Raw genomic sequence first — 18,181 nt, forward strand, 5'->3', positions numbered from 1 at the left:
TCCAGCTAGCATGCACTGCTGCTTGCTAATGAAGCATTTCCATCTCCTTGCTGCACAACTCGTAAATAAACCTCCCTGAGGGTGGCAGCAGGAACTCAACCACCCCTCCCAGGCAAGCTTTCTCTCTTTTTATAAACCCTACTTTTTGTCAAAGAGAAAATAAAAATCTGTTCCCAAATTCTCGAGTAATTCTGACACAACTTCATTGCCTCCTTTTGCTGAATTGCATTTCTGAACAGGGATGCTCTAACCCCACAGTGAACCTCTGTCTCCTCATGCTCATCAAAGCAACTCTACCCATCATGAACAGCTGTGGATGCACCAGGTGTATTGACTTTTAAACTGCAGGAGCAAGGCACAACAGACCTAAAATAACAAAGTATTTCACCTCCTGTACTGCCACTCTTGGTATTTTATACTAAACTGAAGAAACGCCCCAAAGCTGTTCCCTGTGGCAGACCCACCTGGAAACAGCCCCCAGTTCCAGCCTGTGGTAAATAAATCACCTGCAGAACCAACCTCAGCATTGAAACTTGCCTCCTTTTGCTGCCCCAGCCACCACAGGCACGTCTGAGAGTCCTAACCCCCAAGTTGCCATGGGCAGGGTCAGCTATCCCAGGTTGTCCAACCTGGCTTTGAACACCTCCAGGGTTGGGGCACCCACTGGGCAACCAGTTCCAGTGCCTCATCACCTCCCCAGTAAAGAATTTCCTCCGTTAACCTAAATTTCTCTTCTTTCAATTTATACCCATACACACATCCCTGCCCATTGCACTACAGCTTAATTATAATGCTCTCGCAAAGAATTTCAATTTCTCCTACCAAGGGAACAAGCTCTGTAATGAAAAGGCTTTATTAAAATAGAATGTAAAACATGATATTAATTAACGAGGCTGTGCAGGTGTGTTCATGAGCTCTGTTAAACACTGAAGGGAGGTGGAGCAGGGTCAGCTGTGGGACAACACCCCCATGGCCATCGTGCCACATGCCCTATCTTACACAATGCTCTGCCCAGGCCTGAATTCAAATGGGAAATACCACAGAGCACCTGGGGAGAAGATGATAAAAATGTGCTCCTGGCAGGAATTCAATGAGAGTTTTAAAGCAGAACCAGCCCGTGCTGTGCTCACCACCGCAGCACCTGAGAGATCTGACCAGGCAGAATTTCGAGGTGAGAATTAACACGGACCAACAGCACTTAAGGTCAGAATGCCTTATCACACAGAAAAACATGAGCTTAAAGACAGGCCTGGCTGACACTGACATAAAACTCCTGCAGATGGAGAGCCAACGAGAGCCAAAATGTCACGGAAGACGCATCAAGCTGCAGCGAGGTTCTTAAGGACTTGCAGATTGTGTGGGGTTATTTTTTTGGTTTTTGACATTTGGCTCGAATCTGTGTCCTTCATTATCTGGGTGTCTGCAAACCTGAAGCACCCCAAGATTGTGTGGGGTTATTTTTTTGGTTTTTGACATTTGGCTCGAATTGTGTCCTTCATTATTTGGGTGTCTGCAAACCTGAAGCACCCCAAGATTGTGTGGGGTTATTTTTTTTGGTTTTTGACATTTGGCTCGAATTGTGTCCTTCATTATCTGGGTGTCTGCAAACCTGAAGCACCCCAAGATTGTGTGGGGTTATTTTTTTTTGGTTTTTGACATTTGGCTCGAATCTGTGTCCTTCATTATCTGGGTGTCTGCAAACCTGAAGCACCCCAGTGGCTGCTGGAGCTGCAGTGAAAGACACCCCCACAGTTGTGTGCAGGGCCAGTTTGTCTCCTCTGACAGGAGCTCATATGTGGGATGATATTCTTCACTCCCTCCAGCTTATTTGCAGAAATGCAGCAAATTATACTGCAGCAGGTGTGAGCATTATGCAGGGCTATTAAAAGGAGGCTGCTGGTATCTTACACATCAACACAAGAAGAAAACCCACCCATGACACACATTCAGATCCATGTTAGGCTTGTAGGTACTATCAGGGCTACAGCCCGGGTGCAATTCTGTTCTCAGGGTCTCTTTTGGTAGAACAGAGATATTCAGAGATATTTATTCTGTGGGCCAGATATACTTTGGTGAGTAAGCTAATCACTCCAGGTATGTAAAAACCATCAGCAGATCCATTAGTCAGCCCTTGGAGAAGCTGTGTCCTGCCTCACAGCTCTGCTTCAACATCTGGTTCAGATCAGAACCCCCCGGGACCCTCCCACACCCTTGCCAAAGGGAGCATCTCCTGACTTCCAAGCAATTAATCTGAAATAAAAACTTAGCACTATCTTACACTGAGTTTTAATACAATTCCACCGAGCTCTATGTATAAATGCATGTGGGAAGTGTGGTTTGTTCTGCTTTGCAGGAACTACATGCTAGCACCCCCTCTGCATGACAGAGCTGCAGCTGTTATACATACACACAGCCAATTTTTATGGCTCAGCTCTAAACCTCTGAAAAATAAGGTTTTTAATAGAAATCCTGACACCATCTAAAATATGGCAGCACTACTGGGTGCTGCTGGAATATGGCCCTAATTTATAAACCAGGGAGAAATCCTGTTCCATTTTGAAACTAAGAGACAGTAATCTAGAAAAAGGGTAAACCACAGGGAAAAATGGTAGTGTTGTCCATGAGCTATAGTGTCTAGTCCATCCAACAACTCAAAAATAAAATAGGATGCCACAATATTTAGGTCATGCACTGAATCTTGGACTGTCACAAAATAAAAACATGGTGTATCCTAGATGGGGGTATATTTCATAGAGCCATATGCCATTTTCCATGCTTCTGGGTAGTATTTTTCCAATGAAAATCTGATATGAGAACACTGGAAGTAAAGAAAAAAAATTTACGAGAGAAGTAGAACCCAAACCCTCCAGTTTTGCTTGATACAATAAATGTTTTTGCAAGAGGCCTTCAGTGTACTCCCTTCTAAATTGAAAGAAGTGGTGAAGCAGCAGATTGCTCACTCACAGGAGACACAAGTTTATCACTAAACCTTAGGAAAAAGCTCTGGATTGCCTTGAGGCTCCAGCTTTGCATTAAAATGCATCGAGGAGGTGGTGATTCAGGGGGCAGCGGACCAGAAACCTGTTTGAGATATTTCTGGTGCCCCTGAAACACTGAGAAAAGGATTCAGCCTTGGGATTTCTGTTTGAAGAGTGACTCTGTGCCTGCTCGGGCACCACAACCCTGGACACCAGCTGGGAGGAGGCAGAGGGACAAACCTGGCTCAGGAAGAGCTGCTCATTTGCAATTTTGGGAAAGAAACAGGAACCTTTTGGAAAAAGGGATGGAAATTAGGAGGCCAGTGAGGATTTTGCTCATCAATATCAATTGCTCCAAAGCCTAGAAAGAATTCTGTCTCTTCTCCCCTACACCCCAACACTAATCCATCCTGCTACAGCCCAAATAAAGGACATTATTCCCCCACAAGGAGCTTTGGGGGCTCACAGGTCTACATTACAATTTTCATTGTGGCCATCCTGGATTCCTTTCCTATTTCCCCTAAACCATCTCCTTTTGCAAGCTCAACATCACAGGAGAATAAATCCAGAATTATTGCATTTTCCTGCTAAAACTATTTCCCAGCAGACTTGTTACAAAGCAAGCACACCACATCTTGTTGGCCACATCACTGTCCACCAGCCTGGCAAGATTTCACCTGCCTCAGGCTCAGCCCCCCTGCATTCCTCATGAACAAAAAGCACGATTTGCTTATGGAAAAAGCCAAGTAGCACTGCACACAGCTGTGCTTCCCCCCAAACCTTCCCCACAGGCACTGCAGGAATGCCCAGAATGAGGGCAGGAAAGGGGCTCAACTCTTCATGAGCTGTTAGCAGGCTAACGAGGGCATCTGCAGGAGGAATAGGCACTAAAACTGAAACTAGATACAAAATAAATATCCCAGAGCTGGATTTCCTAAAAAAGATTCTGCTGAGCTATAGTTCCACATCAAATTTTTATTGAATACATTTTCTTCTGAGAATTTGTGCACTAAAACCAGTCAGAATCATATAAGAGGAGTATAAATTTCACGTACAGTTTTCACTGCAAACATCCTTCAGGAGGAAAAGCAAAAAGCACTTTTTAATCAAGCCCACTCCACATCCTCTCCCTCCTCCCATGGAACCCAAGTGGGAGGGTGGGAACTGGAGCCCCTGCAGCACTGGGGAGCTATGGGGAGGGATGCTCTGCCTGAAATTATGGGGAGGGGGACATGATGTCCCCTTTACCATGCCTGAAGGCAATGCCTTGGTCTGCCTCAGAGTAAAGCTGTGAAAAGGGTGGATTTTAAAGCAATTTATATTCTTAGCTGACAATGTGAATTCACACAATTTCAGCAAACTGTTGTTAAAACCCAAATGTGACATTGCCTCTTCTCCCAAATTCAGAGCTGCCCCTCCAAAACTTACTTGGTCACATTATTTTCTGAATCTGGAATGGATTTCCTGTCTGTTTCTACAAAACCCAAAATGAGGGGTTAGTTCCCTGGAAGGACAATGTTTCTCACTGTACAAATGATTTTGGGTCACTTTGAGCTTGAAAAGGCTCTAGGATCTGAAATGCTATTACAAACAGAAAAGCTATTTTAGTCAACTTCTTTCAGCAGCATCCCAGCACCCAACACTTTTAACTTCTTCTCCCCCAACAACTACAAGGAGAACTCAGAAAAAAACTTATTCTCTCAGAGGTTTCCAGATTTGTCACTATAATGTAAACTTTAAACAAGTCTAAAATTGAGCATATTTCAGCACTTGAACAGGCCTTGGTGGCTGTGTTGCCCAGATGCTCACATGGCAGCTCCTCCTTGGATATTGAACTACCTGGACCCCTGAGAAGAAAATTACACTGAAGAAAAGGTCAATAAATGGCAGAGAGGAGATGGCATCCCATAATAGTTATAATTACTGTTTATCAGAGTGCTGCACTGCACAGATAGCAGGTTACAGGATGTATTTGCTGGGATTTTTTTTATTAAAAGAGGACATGGCTGCAGGACTGAGTGGATCCCATGACTCTGCTGTGCCACAGGACACACCACACAGTCACAGAATCTCCTCTGTGCAACCAGTGACCTTGAGGGATGTTGCATTCATTTTTCTGCCTGCATATTTCTGTGATGGATTTATTGTTCAATAAACCCAAAAGAACAAGTCAGTATTTGATGCTGGAGCTCTTTGTGCCAGTGCCAAGGGCTGCAGGAGGAGCTGGGGCTGGTTCTGCACCTTGCTCAGACTGCTCATGGCAGAATTGATGTTGTGGCTCCATTCTCCACTGCAGGCCAAGGAGGGGATGAATCTTCCATGAGGATTCCTTTGCCTATAAAGTTTTACACTAGGCATGTAAAGCAAATTCCCAGCAGGACAGCTCAAGGAAATGCAAAAGCATGAGATGAGCAAAATTTGACTGGTGTGCTTCAGAAAGTCATTAGGTATCTCTAGGGGGACACTGTAAAACCAGACAGAGACAGTGCATCTGTGCTGGTCAACAGGGGTTGAAAGACTCTGAGATGCTTGGCTGAACCAACCTGACAAGGTCCTTGCACCCCAGAGCACTCAGACACCAGTGCTGTGTCTTGAGAACAGCAAAATCCCTACAGAAAGTGACTCAAGTCTAAGTTATAGAGAGGAATAAACACCAGTGCTCTGCATTCAGAAATAAACACTGTGATTATGGAGCTGCTGGTGCCAGCTTTTGAAGAGTTCCACAAAAAAAGATAATTGAAGAAATTAATAATATTGGTGGTAACTGGTGAAAATCTTCACCATTCACCAGGGAGAGCAAGCTCCTCTCTCCCTTCTCCAGCAGAAAGTGCCTCAGCTGAAGGGTGACAGTGATGAGAGCTCAGCAGAAGGGCAGAGCTGTGTGTCCCACTGCACCAGGTACCATGGGGAGCACTGGGAGCAGCCATTCCCTTCTGCCATACCACCAGGAGAACAGCATAAAGACACACTGAATCAAACACTTATTTTGTCCTGGTTACATTATTGGGAAATCTACTTTTCTGGGAAGAAGAGATTTTGCAGTGACTTAAACTGATAAAAACTTCAACCTCTATTTCACTCTGTCATGCTTTCTTGGCTGCCCATGGCCAGTAAGCAGCAGGAGCCAGCAGACAGTTGTGCCATACACACCCCACAGCAGCACGAGGAACAGAGGCAAAGCTGATGTTTCAGGGAAAAATATGTACAGAGATAAAAATTCTGCACTTTTTCCTTGACACAGAAAATGATCCCCTTAGGAATGCTGCCTGTTCAGAAGCAAAAGCCATTTAGGTTGGCCCTTCTCCTCTGGCTTTTGCCCCTCCCCCTCCATTAGGAATGCTGCCTGTTCAGAAGCAAAAGCCATTTAGGTTGGCCCTTCTCCTCTGGCTTTTGCCCCTCCATTAATACACTAAAGAAGACCATGATCTCACAGAGGACTAAGGCTGTGGTCCCTACACACCATTTCCACAGCCTCAGAGGGGAGCACAGCATTTTACTGTGCAGACCATGAATTTGGGGCTCTTTTTGAATGATGTCACAGAGAACTAAGGCTGTGGTCCCTGCACACCATTTCCACAGCCTCAGAGGGGAGCACAGCATTTTACAGTGCAGACCATGAACTTGGGGCTCTTTTTAAGAACCTTCACTGCCTCTCACTAAGGGCAGTGCACCATGTGTGCATCCATGGGTCTAACAGCCACTTTGCCATGGCCTGACCCACAACTTAACCATGGTTGTGCAGAGAGGGACGCAGGGATGGCTCCCAGGTGGGATCAGGTGGCAGGATGCAGGTGGCAGCTGTGGGAGATGACAGGGATGGAGATTCTTCACTTCTCACCACTGAGGCAGTGTGAGACACAAGAGGCATCAGAGCTTCATTAACCCAGGGCAGCGCAGACGTCAGTGACAGCTGAGGCAGCCAGCTGATAGAAAGGGAGTAGAGACTCCTTCATAAATGAAAGATTATTCTGAGAATAAAAGCAACCAGGGTAATCAGCAAGACGTTTACAAAGGCGGAGGATAGAAGGAAGAGCACTCAAACCTGCAGGCACCTGGGAAGTGATTTATCCAAAACACTTACAAAAATGTTCCTTAACAAATAAAATACAAGGGTAACTCACTGCAGGCCAAAACACTGCATATTAAAGGAAAAAATACCCTGCTTTAGAAAGAGAGACTTCAGCCTTGGCAGCATCTGCTTCAAGTCCTCTGCTGCCCACACCAGAACAAACTCAAATTGTAATTTGCTTCACTACAGAATTCCCAACTCAAGCCCCAATTATAACTCTCTAGTGAGGGTGAAACTCCAGCCAAGGCTATAATACATTCACAGACACCTGCAGACCTAATAATTGACCAGGGAGGACGTGGGTGAGCTCAGCAGAATTGCTGCATTGCTCCTGCAAGGCTCGGTGTCCTACACCAGCAAACAGCTTCACTACTGCAAGGTGCATAATTTAATAAACCATTAACTCAAACCTGAGGTGAAGTAAATTCAGCGTATTATATATTTCAAAATAGCATTAGAATTCAATTTAAGTGTCACCAAAAGCCTAATCCTCAGTATACAGAGCATATTAATAAGTGTCTTGGAGCCTGTGGTTTGATTTCATTTCCAGCTGGGCTGTGCTGCCGCATGGCTGCGATCCCTGCTGCGAGGATGTGACAGCAGCACTGCCCTGAACCAGGGCAGGATCACAGGGATGACAGTCCCACCCTCTGGGGTCTTCCCAGGAGAACACAGGGGTGGGAGCTGAAGCACAAGAAATCCTGCTTCCAGTGGTGTCACTTCTTGGTGTCCCTGCTGAGGTGCTGATGTTCCCCACTGACAGCAGGCTGCTCCCAGGGCCCTGACCCACCCCTGCTCTGGGTCCCTCTGCAGCAAAACTCATTTTGGTGAGGCAGGAGCTCCTGTTCACACTGAGCTGCTGGATGAGGCACAAACAGGCACCCTGTGGCTGCTCCCCAGCCATGCTATGGTGCATGTCCCCAGGGAGGGACAGAGACAATGCTTTCCCTCCCCTGGGAAGGAAAGGGCAAATGGGGCATTATTTCCACCAGTGCTTTCCTCCCCTGGCTCCAGCATCCAGGGCAAATGGGGCATTATTTCCACCAATGCTTTCCCTCCCCTGGCTCAAGCATCCAGGGAAAACGGGGCAGTATTTCCATCAGTGCTTTCCCTCTCGAGTCAAGCATCCAGGGCAAATGGGGCATTATTTCCACCGAGAGCTGAGAGCACCAAACCTTTTCTCTCTTTCTGTGGGAGTTGGACACATTTTGGCCTTTTCTCTATTGCCTCTGCCAGAACTTCTCTTGATCAGCAACCCAGGCACATCCCCCAGCAGTTTGGGAAATGCATCCCTTCTATAAATGACAACAGATTATTTAAGCAACAACTAAAGCACTCTGACTGCTTTTTAGTTTGCTTGCATTAACATCAGTCTCCTCATATATCTAGGGAACGAATCCGGGATTTTCTTTAAAATGGTGGAGAGCAGTACAAAAATAGAAGCCTGCTTGTCTAAAATAAAGTTATGTGTTTGAAAGGGTTGGAAATTGTTTTTTAATCACAGGCGTCTTTCTTCTGGAATATAGTCTGCCGTCTATACATTCTGCTCTTCCACCCAATTTCTCAGGAAAATGCAGCAAGTGTGTTAATAAATAATTTATAAAAACATTACAAAAGATAAAGCACTGCTGCTAAAACATTTCCAGCCTTTGACACACCAGTTCATTCGTAATCCTCTTTGCCTCCCCTTCACTGGAACATCAGCAGAGGGTTTGTGCTGCTGCTCTCACAGCCCCACTTCACCCACCCTGCAGAGTCTCTGGTTCACAGGGATCCAGGCAGACACCAGACCAAGCCACAGCTCGGTTTTATCTACTGTAGATTTCTGTCTGCATGGAAAATGTTTCTCATGGAAGCAACATATGATTTATTTTCACCATCTTGCATGAGAGGATTGCTACAAATGCAGGTGGCTGTCCCAACACACAGAGTCCCAGGGTTTGTCCTTCCTCCAGCAGCACACAAGCTGTGCTGTGACACTCCACTGGGTGGTTGGCAGCAAGATGCTCAGGACCCTTTATTTCTCTTACATGGTTTCCCTGAAAATCTCTTTCAGGAGTCAGTATGTTAGGCATATGACAAAAAAAAAAAAAAAAAAAAACAAAAACAAACCAACCCAAAAAACCCCTGGACAATTATTACAAAAGAGTTCACAGAACCCTTGGAATTTCGGTTGGACTGAACAATAATTTTTGCACAGCTCCACCAACTCCATGAGTACTTCAGATCTTTAATGAACCCTGAAAAAGATGATGGGAAATCTTGAGACGTGGCTGTTCCAGTGACTGCAGCAGCAGGGACACAGCAACGAGCACGGTGCCTTCAGAAGAGCTGGTGAGAGGATGAAAGGAGGGAAAGAAGAGAGCATCCTTCAGAGAGATCAAGCCAAAGGCATGTTAAGGAAGCATGAAAAGGGTACCCACAACTTCCCCATCCTCTGAAAATGCTTGTGCATCGTGAAGCCAAGTGATAACACAAGACTGCTGCATGTCACAGACACATTTTCTGAAAAATCCTTCCCTTAGGACTTTTCCTCCTGAGAAGCTGAGAGGCCTCAAGAACAAAATGCAAACAATGGTTATCTGCTGCTGTGGGATGCAACAGGAGCATCTGTGATTGGTCTCATGTGCTTGTTTCTAATTAATGGCCAATCACAGTCAGCTGGCTCAGACTTTCTGTCTGGGCCACAAACCTTTGTTATCATTCTTTCTTCTATTCTTAGCTAGCCTTCTGATGAAATCCTTTCTTCTATTCTTTTAGTATAGTTTTAATATTATATATATATATATATCATAAAATAATAAATCAAGCCTTCTGAAACATGGAGTCAGATCCTCATCTCTTCCCTCACCCTAAAACCTCTGTGAACACCATCACAGCTGCATCCTGCCAATGTCTGGTACCAAAGGCACCTCTGCTTCTGCAGCTCAGAGCTAAATTAGCACAGATCCTGCTCTCCTCCAAGTGCTGTTTGGTCTCCCCACGCCCAGCACAGCTCCACATGCACACAGAGCACTGGAACAGGAACCACAAGTCTGCTCTGTGAACATCCCAGTCATGCTTGGGATGTGCAGCCCCACTGAAGGTGGCTTGGTACCACAGACCAAGCTCTGCTGTACTTCTGCCCCACTTCATTTCATCCCACAGGCTAAAACACACTTTGGGAACAGGTGCCAGCATAGCAGCAACAGTTTGTAACCCTGTTAGCAGAAATGCACAGGCTCCTTGTGCTGAGGCCTCGCTCACATCCCACCCCCCAACACACAGACCCAGCTGAGTGCCCATGTGCAGCACAGCATTCTCTGTGCTTTATTGCCCAGCCACTTTTATTTCACCCAAATGAAAAATAAAAACCCATTACTAAGCAAAAGTCTTGAGAAATTTTACGAGATTGTAATGCTTCCAATTTATGTTGAAAAAGCCCCAAATCCTCAAGCTGTCTGTTGCTGCTCCAGCCAGGGAGGCAGGAGATGCTGCTGACACAGCACAGCACAAGTGATCAGAGAGGGAAATGCTGCTCTGACTGGGTGCTATCAAAAATAAATGGGAAGGGCTTCCTCTTGTTTAGGGCATAATGGAAAACCATGGCAAAAAATACAGAACAAACGGTAAATTTATGCAGGACAGTGACAGATGTCATGTAGAACATTTTAAATGAGTTTTAGGTCTTGATATTTTCTGCCCACAGCTTTCAGACAAGATGTATTTTAGGAAGGGAACACACTCAGGGGGCATCAAGCATCAGTGCAGACACTCATAGTAACAAACTGCTGAATATTCAAGTGTATCAAAAGGAAGAATTCAGAAAAAAACCCAACAGAGTAAAGAGAGAATATTGCAAAAGCCTCTGACATTCAATCAGTGCTTACACATCCTCTGCAAGGCACAGCTGGTGCACACAGAGCCACAGGAACAGTAATTAAATACCAGAGCCCAAACACTGCCCACCCCCAGTGCCCCCCCAGCATCTCCCACTGGCTCCTTCTGTGGCAGGCAGGATGTCACACCTGCCACGATGTCCCTGCTGCTGTCCCTGACTTTCTCCTGCTATTTCCTACCCTACAGAGAACTATTCCATGACTTCCATGGCTGCTGGGAGCATCCTGTGAGTGTGTGAGCAATAAAGATGAAATGCAGTTTCCCCCCAGGCTCCCAGAGAACTGGATTATCACATTTCAGCAATTACTGCAAACACTGGATTTACAACAGGGCTCTGTGCAGCTCTGCTGTGTCCCTGTGCCTGCCTGCATCCCACTCTGCCTCCTTGGCTCACCTGCCACTCTTCTGCACCAATTCTGAATTATTCAGTGAGCAGTTAATGCATGTGCAATGTGAAACAGCTCTCTGCCACCTCTCTTGTTAGTCTTCATTTGTTTAACTGGCCAAGAGGTCTAAATTTACAAGTTTTTAGCATGATCCTATAGCATTGTACTTCTTAATTAAGAAAAAGGGCAACACTTTTAAAATATGTATTCCCTCCCATCCCCTGAACAGCAGCACTAAAGGAGATATCAGTATCTGCTACAGGTGGAACACAATGAGCCTCTAACAAACTCAGCATCTGCAGCTGTGCAGCACAGGAGTGGGAGTGAGCAAGGGGCCCATCTCAGCCCATGGGTGAAGGCAAAGCCTCTGTAACCCTGGCAAGCAGCAGCCTGCCTGGCAGCCAGAATAATTTTCAGTTCCTGGAGTGCCAATTTCCAACACACAGAAGGGAACTCTGCATCTCCCTGCTCAGCTGTGCCAATGTTTGAAAATCATCCATGTCTGAGAATCCACATTTTCCCTCCACTAGTCAGTACAAGTACAAACAAGGGGTTTTCTTCTTTTTTTTTCCATTGACACAAAATCTGGTAGTATGCTGAAGGTCTAACATGGGCAGCCTGAGTCCTGACAGTGACAAACCAACACACTCAGGGTCACAGCTGTGCCACAGCCTCTGCAGGAGGCTGGGACCTGCCATCACCCCCATATCAGAAAATAATTCAGCAGCTCTGCTCCACACTCAGTGAACTGCGGACAGCCAGGGCTCTGCATCTTCTCAGAAGCAAACAGATAATGTAAAACAATACAAAACTGAAGTCCTACTGAGGTATTCCCCAGCAACCAGTGAAGAGGCTGCCTCTGTCATCATCCTCATCTTCTCCTCTGCCTGTGTCACTCAGCACAATCTCTTATTTCTAGAGATCAGATAATCAAAACAAAAAGATGAGAACTAAATGTAGGAAACCACCACCTTGGGCATGCTTTCTTCATTCAGGCCCAAGAGGGAGTGGCCAAGGGAGCATCCATGCAAGAGGCTGCCAGTGCCCAGGTTGGGACCATGTCCAGCAGGAATGTGTCAATGCTGGCTTGGCAATTACAGCACCTATTAAAAATACTAAAGGTCTGTGGGGTAAGGCAGCACTTAAAATCTGTTATCAAGAAAGCTTGAAATGTCCCAAAAACATGAAACCCCTTGAGAAGAGAGAGGAGGTGGAGGCCCCATGCAGCAGACCCAGCCACAGCTGCCAGCACCACAGCCTAAGAACTTCCAGCACACACCCAGAAAACTGAATCAGGCAGTTCCAGATGATTGGCTCCCATTTCTCATCCCTCTGACCAGTCTGCAGGGAGCAGGCACATCATGTCAATCATAAATGACAACACAAAGTTGTTTAAGTAAGAAATTGGACATCATATAATTAATGGCTACGGTGCTGTGTAAATGCATGAGTAAGGCTGTGAGTCCCTATGGCTGCTTTGAGTCCTGGCCTTTACAATGAATATGTGAGGCAGAAAAGATCAAGAACATTTGTGTGGGGATTTTTAATCAATATCTAACCTGACAGTAGGATTTGGAGGGAAGATCATCCCATAAAACATAGACAGCATTGCAGACTAATTGTATTTACTCCTCATTGACCATACACTGCACAGAGAGAGCCCCAGGAAGGTGCTGGATGTGTCCCCAAAAATGGGAAAGTCACCCATGTGCCTCAGTGAGCTATAAAGCTAAACAAATTACACATTGCCCTTGATGGTAAAAGGTTTTAAAATCATAAAATTTGGGGAATTAGAAAGAAACTAGACTTAGTGGGGCCCTGGAAAAATGTTAAAAATAGACTCTGAAAATGTTAGGGTTTGTGTTTGCCAGATCATGTGAAATTGCACCTGCGTAAGCAGTATGACAAATGATATAATTGTTAGATGTGATGATTGTTTAGTAATTAAACATAATTATTGTTTAATCGTAAGAAGAATCATGAGAAACTACGTTAGAAGTTTGAGGGGGACCCCGAGGAGCCCATGCTTGGCTGAAATCTATGTAGACAATAGAACAATATAAATTTAATAATTAACATGAAAGTTATATAACGATAGAATATAAAAACATGTTCACCCTGAACCCATGTGGGAGTCAGATCTGGGTTTGTACCCCTGACACCCAGAGCTCTTCAATAAAAGCACCTGCATATAATCATTCTGTGATTATGTGTTTCTGAAGGCTACACCTATTTTTGTATATCAAACTCATTTACCAGTGAAAGCTTCTGAAGGAGATGCACAAAAAACCTTCTGTCTCTGTGGTGTCACTGCTCCTGAATTCACCAAGGAGCTGAGCACAGGCAGTGTGCAGAGATAGGGAAGTGCCATCTATTCTTGGCCAGCTCCTTTCTGCTGGCTGCACAACCTTGAGCTCATGACTGAAGGATGCCTGGAGATGCTGCCATGAATCACAGAGCCCTCTTCCTCCCACAGCCAAGGCACAGCACGTCCTTGTTGAGGAATACCAGTCTACCACAGCCACAGCGACATGTCCCGCAGCACATTTTATAAATAGGCTTCTAAGAAATGTACTTCCCATCCTCTTGACAAAAAGTGATTACCAGAGCAAAGAAAATGACTAAACATTGATGCACACCCTGTGGAAGTGAAGAGCCAGACCCGGGGGAACAGCTCAGAGATCCTACAGTGCTGCAGTGCAACCCATCAGGGAGCTGCTGGCTGAGAGCCACAGCAGCCAGGGCCAGCAGCACTTCCAGGGAGCACATCACAACGAGAAAAAGCAATACAAAGCTTAGAAATGAAGAGAAAAGAGGTGACCTTTGGGGCCAGGAGCTCTCGAGGAGGACAAGCACAGCCTGGGCAGCTGGGAGGGAACGGGATCGATGCAGCCACGCGGTGATTTCAGAGGAGCCACAATTCTCCTCTCCCACCACTGCAGCCAAGCATCTCCTCTTTCCTTGCACACAGCATTTTTATGCCACAGATGCAAACAGAGCTGAGAACACACAGATATCACAGAGGAGGGTGACATCTGCTGCGTGTTTCCTTGGATTATGTCCATTGTGGGTTGTGAGGGGTCTGTCCTGCCCCAGTGACAGCAGCAGTGCCTTCTTTTTTTAATATGGAAGTGCAATTGCAAAACCAGGAAGAGAAAGAGGAATTCTTTTCCATTTGCTTCTAGAAACAGATGTCACTTTCCTCAGACTTGTTTGTTTTCAGGACCATGGGAGTTTAATCTTTAAAACAATATTTTTACAGTATGTGTCAAGTGCCATTTCATAATGAAAGAAAACAAATTACTTCCACTTTGTACACCATAGTAACCAGTCAAGAATGTGAACAGCTCCTCAAAGGTGGGGTCAGCAAACACCCCCCCAAATTCCCACTTGAGATCCTTTGCACACCCCCACAGCCCCAGGGGAGCTGCCCAAACCCTGTGTAAATAAGAGGAAAATTTGGCTTGACTCCTCCTGGGACTTTGCTGTTCCCACAACAGCCAGAAGAAAAATCATTGAGTGACTTCAAATGCTCCCTGGAGACAGAATATCTCACTGGAGGAAAGCAGATCCACTGCAGGGCCAGCTCCAAGGTTCAAACACAGCCCCAGGGTTCTCCTCAAAGTCAAGCACAGCCCAGGGCTGGTATCTCTCCCACACCACAGTATGCCACTGTAGCACCCTGTATTCACTTGTCTGGCTCCTGCCTTGCTTCAGGATGGAACAACACAACCAGAAACCTCCAGAAAGTCTCACTTGAGCCAACTCCATGTTTAGATAACATATGAGCTGGCATCAGCTCCATACTGCTAGAGAAAATACATAATCCCTCCAAACAGAGACATACAACTGAGAAGACCCAATTCCCTTTCACACAAACAAAACCCCCCAGACAGTAAAGCACAGAATGCTGATCCCCCCTGGCAGCAGCTTGACCAGGTGACCCCAGAGAGAGAACTTGTTGTCATCCTACCTGCAGAAGCCAGTAGCACCTTCTGTGAAACGTGGGGATGATGGAGGAATGGACATAGCAGCCATACAGGCACTGGGGACACAAAAAAAGAGAGAGAAAGCAGAGTCAGGTTAGTGGAGGAACCATCCTGAGAGGCCGTGCTGGGGATGGGGCAGCAGAGAGACCCAGAAATGGAGGAGATTGTTCTGCCCTTGGGCTGGGGACAGACAGCTGGGGCAGACAGCACTGTGGTTTACATCCTGGTCTAAGCACTGTAAGCACTGCCACAGGCCACAGAAACCCATCCCTGCCACGCTACCCCCACCCAAGGGTGCCCAGAGCCAGCAGGGGCTCCTGTGGTGCTCAGTACAACACAGACAGGGCTGGTCTGGCCTTTGAATATTTGCTCCATCATATTTTTATTTTTTTGGCAAATACGACACATTCATCTCTTTTTCCATGGATTATCTCCTGGGTATTTCAACTGAAAACGTTGTGTTTGTAAACTGAAGAAATTGCTGTCAGATATTTTAGACAGCAAAATGCCAAAATACAGTTTGTTTCTTTTCTTCTTTTTTTCTTTTTGTTTTTTTTTGGGGGGGTTTCTTTGTGGTTTTTGAGGTTTTTTTAAATGAATTCTGCTTCTCTGATTAACTGAAATCAGCAAAGCCGAGGAATTCTTTCTGCATTAAAAGCCCCCACATTTCCAGTATTTTAGAACTTTTTGGTTGGAAACCAAGCCCAGTGCCAACCCAAACGCACAGAACTGGTTTTAATTGCAAAGCTCCCGAGCTCAGAGGGGGACATGTGCACCCAGGGAGCACATGGGGCTGCAGCAGTTCCCCCTCCCCATATCACTGCTCACAAGGTCGGCCTGAATTAAACAGGATTTAAAGACTGGCTGCTATCACTGAGTTATTTTTAAAACACAAATGACAAAGATTAATAATGTTTTTTTAAAATGTGTCAAGGGTACATTCCACACACTGAAATGCAGGGAGGGAAAAAAGCCCTGCAGAAAATAATCCAAAGAAAAGCTTAACATTTAAATCCCTCCCGAGGGTTGGAGAACAGCTGCCCTGACAGTGACTCCTGCACATGGCACTGCATGGAAAGGTCTGCAGTGCTCAGTTCTGCTGACTCAGAGCTGGTACCCCACTCCAGAAAGCAGCTTGAGAGGGGCAGCATCTCCCAGTCCAACCAGTGAGGATGGCAAAGCTGGTCTGGAGCTGCTGGAGCAGCCTCACAGCAGCAGGGATCACCCTGTGAGATATATATCAATTTATTCCAGCCCCCCTGACTTGTTTCCAAGCCCAATTTGCTGTGGAGTCGATGGAAACTTTGCCCTGATTAAAACAAAAGCCAAGGTTGGGCTCTGTGCAGCCCGTGGGGCACAGCAGGCAGGAGCTCTGCCCTCCCTCTCCAGAGCTGTCTCGCAGATAATTCCAGAGCTGTCAATAATGAATCACACAAAAGCCTCCCACCTTCATGAAACTGGCTCTCAACATTTCAGCAAACCATTAAAAAAAAAATCCTAACAGCTCACAGAATTCAAAAGGCATACAGAGCACAGAAGGAATTTCTTAAATTTTTCTTTTCTTTTTTGTTTTTCCTCCCCACTGGATGGATGTTTTGAGGCTGGATGTCTTAACCTGGGCAGCTGGGATGAAGGAAACCCACACAGTGAGCAAGATCCTGGCCTTGGAGAGACAGCAGGAATTGTCCCCACAGCAGCAGAGAAACACTGCAGGGGTGAAGCAGACCCTGGGAGCCCAGCACACAAAATGAGTGATGACAGCAATAAAAACGACATTAATTTTGGGGTAAAAATGCGTAAGAAAAAGTTGAGGATATAAATAGAAACCTGGGAAATCTGTGTGTCATTGTTTTGGAGGATTTGCAAGATGAATGGGTTAAGCTCTGTGGGTGACACAAAATCTGCAGCTCAGCACGTGGGGGTTGAGGGGAGGTGGGTGTGGGATATTCCTGCACTCAGAGCTGCTGACCCCTGCCTGGAATGGCCCAGGGCTGCTGAGCAACCAGCCAGCTCAACACCCTCTGCAAATAATGAGGAGAGTGGAATCACCACCCTGCCCAGCCAGAGCAGGCACACAACCAGGGCAGAAGTAATACCTTCAGCTAAAGCGGCCTTTAAAATAAATTCTTGCTCAAAAAAGGCAAAGGGGGTTTCGTTAGCTGTGTTTTCTTTCATTATTTTTAAATTCTTTTTTAGTGGGAAGGTAGAAAAAGGTAAAAATGCGTAAGAAAAAGTTGAGGATATAAATAGAAACCTGGGAAATCTGTGTGTCATTGTTTTGGAGGATTTGCAAGATGAATGGGTTAAGCTCTGTGGGTGACACAAGATCTGCAGCTCAGCATGTTGTGAGGAGGTGGGTGTGGGATATTCCTGCACTCAGAGCTGCTGACCCCTGCCTGGAATGACCCAGGGCTCTGAGCAACCAGCCAGCTCAACATCCTCTGCAAATAATGAGGAGAGTGGAATCACCACCCTGCCCAGCCAGAGCAGGCACACAACCAGGGCAGAAGTAATACCTTCAGCTAAAGCAGCCTTTAAAATAAATTCTTGCTCAAAACAGGCAAAGGGGGTTTCGTTAGCTGTGTTTTATTTTTTTTTAATTCTTTTTTAGTGGGAAGGTAAAAGCTGCAGAGGCCTGTGTGTCTGTGGAGATGTTAATGCCAGGCTGGGCACTCAGCCAATGCATTAAGTGAAATCGAATTCCAGAAACCAGCTTTAATCAGCAGATTTTTAAGGTTAGAATGACTCTCTCCTCTGCAAGGCTTGCCAAGGTTAATTCTGTCCTGAGCAGGCTGAATTAATGGGCTGGACAGAGAACTTTTTTTTTTCATGATTCTCTTTTAAGTTTACAAAATCTCAAAGAGAAGAGAAAAGGCATTT

The 18,181-nt window shown here is 45.8% G+C and overlaps 1 protein-coding gene across 1 annotated transcript in view; it reads right to left on the reverse strand.

The window, feature by feature from the left end:
- The window catches only part of CAMTA1 (calmodulin binding transcription activator 1), a 241,787-nt gene that overhangs the window by 95,397 nt on the left and 128,209 nt on the right, over positions 1-18,181 (reverse strand). Inside the window, exon 6 of the mRNA XM_058818600.1 lies at positions 15,286-15,357. Coding sequence (XP_058674583.1) covers positions 15,286-15,357 — 72 coding nt within the window. The remainder of the gene's footprint in view (positions 1-15,285; positions 15,358-18,181) is intronic.

The sequence above is a fragment of the Ammospiza caudacuta genome, chromosome 22 (genome assembly GCF_027887145.1).
Source record: "Ammospiza caudacuta isolate bAmmCau1 chromosome 22, bAmmCau1.pri, whole genome shotgun sequence".
Classification (NCBI taxonomy): domain Eukaryota; kingdom Metazoa; phylum Chordata; class Aves; order Passeriformes; family Passerellidae; genus Ammospiza; species Ammospiza caudacuta.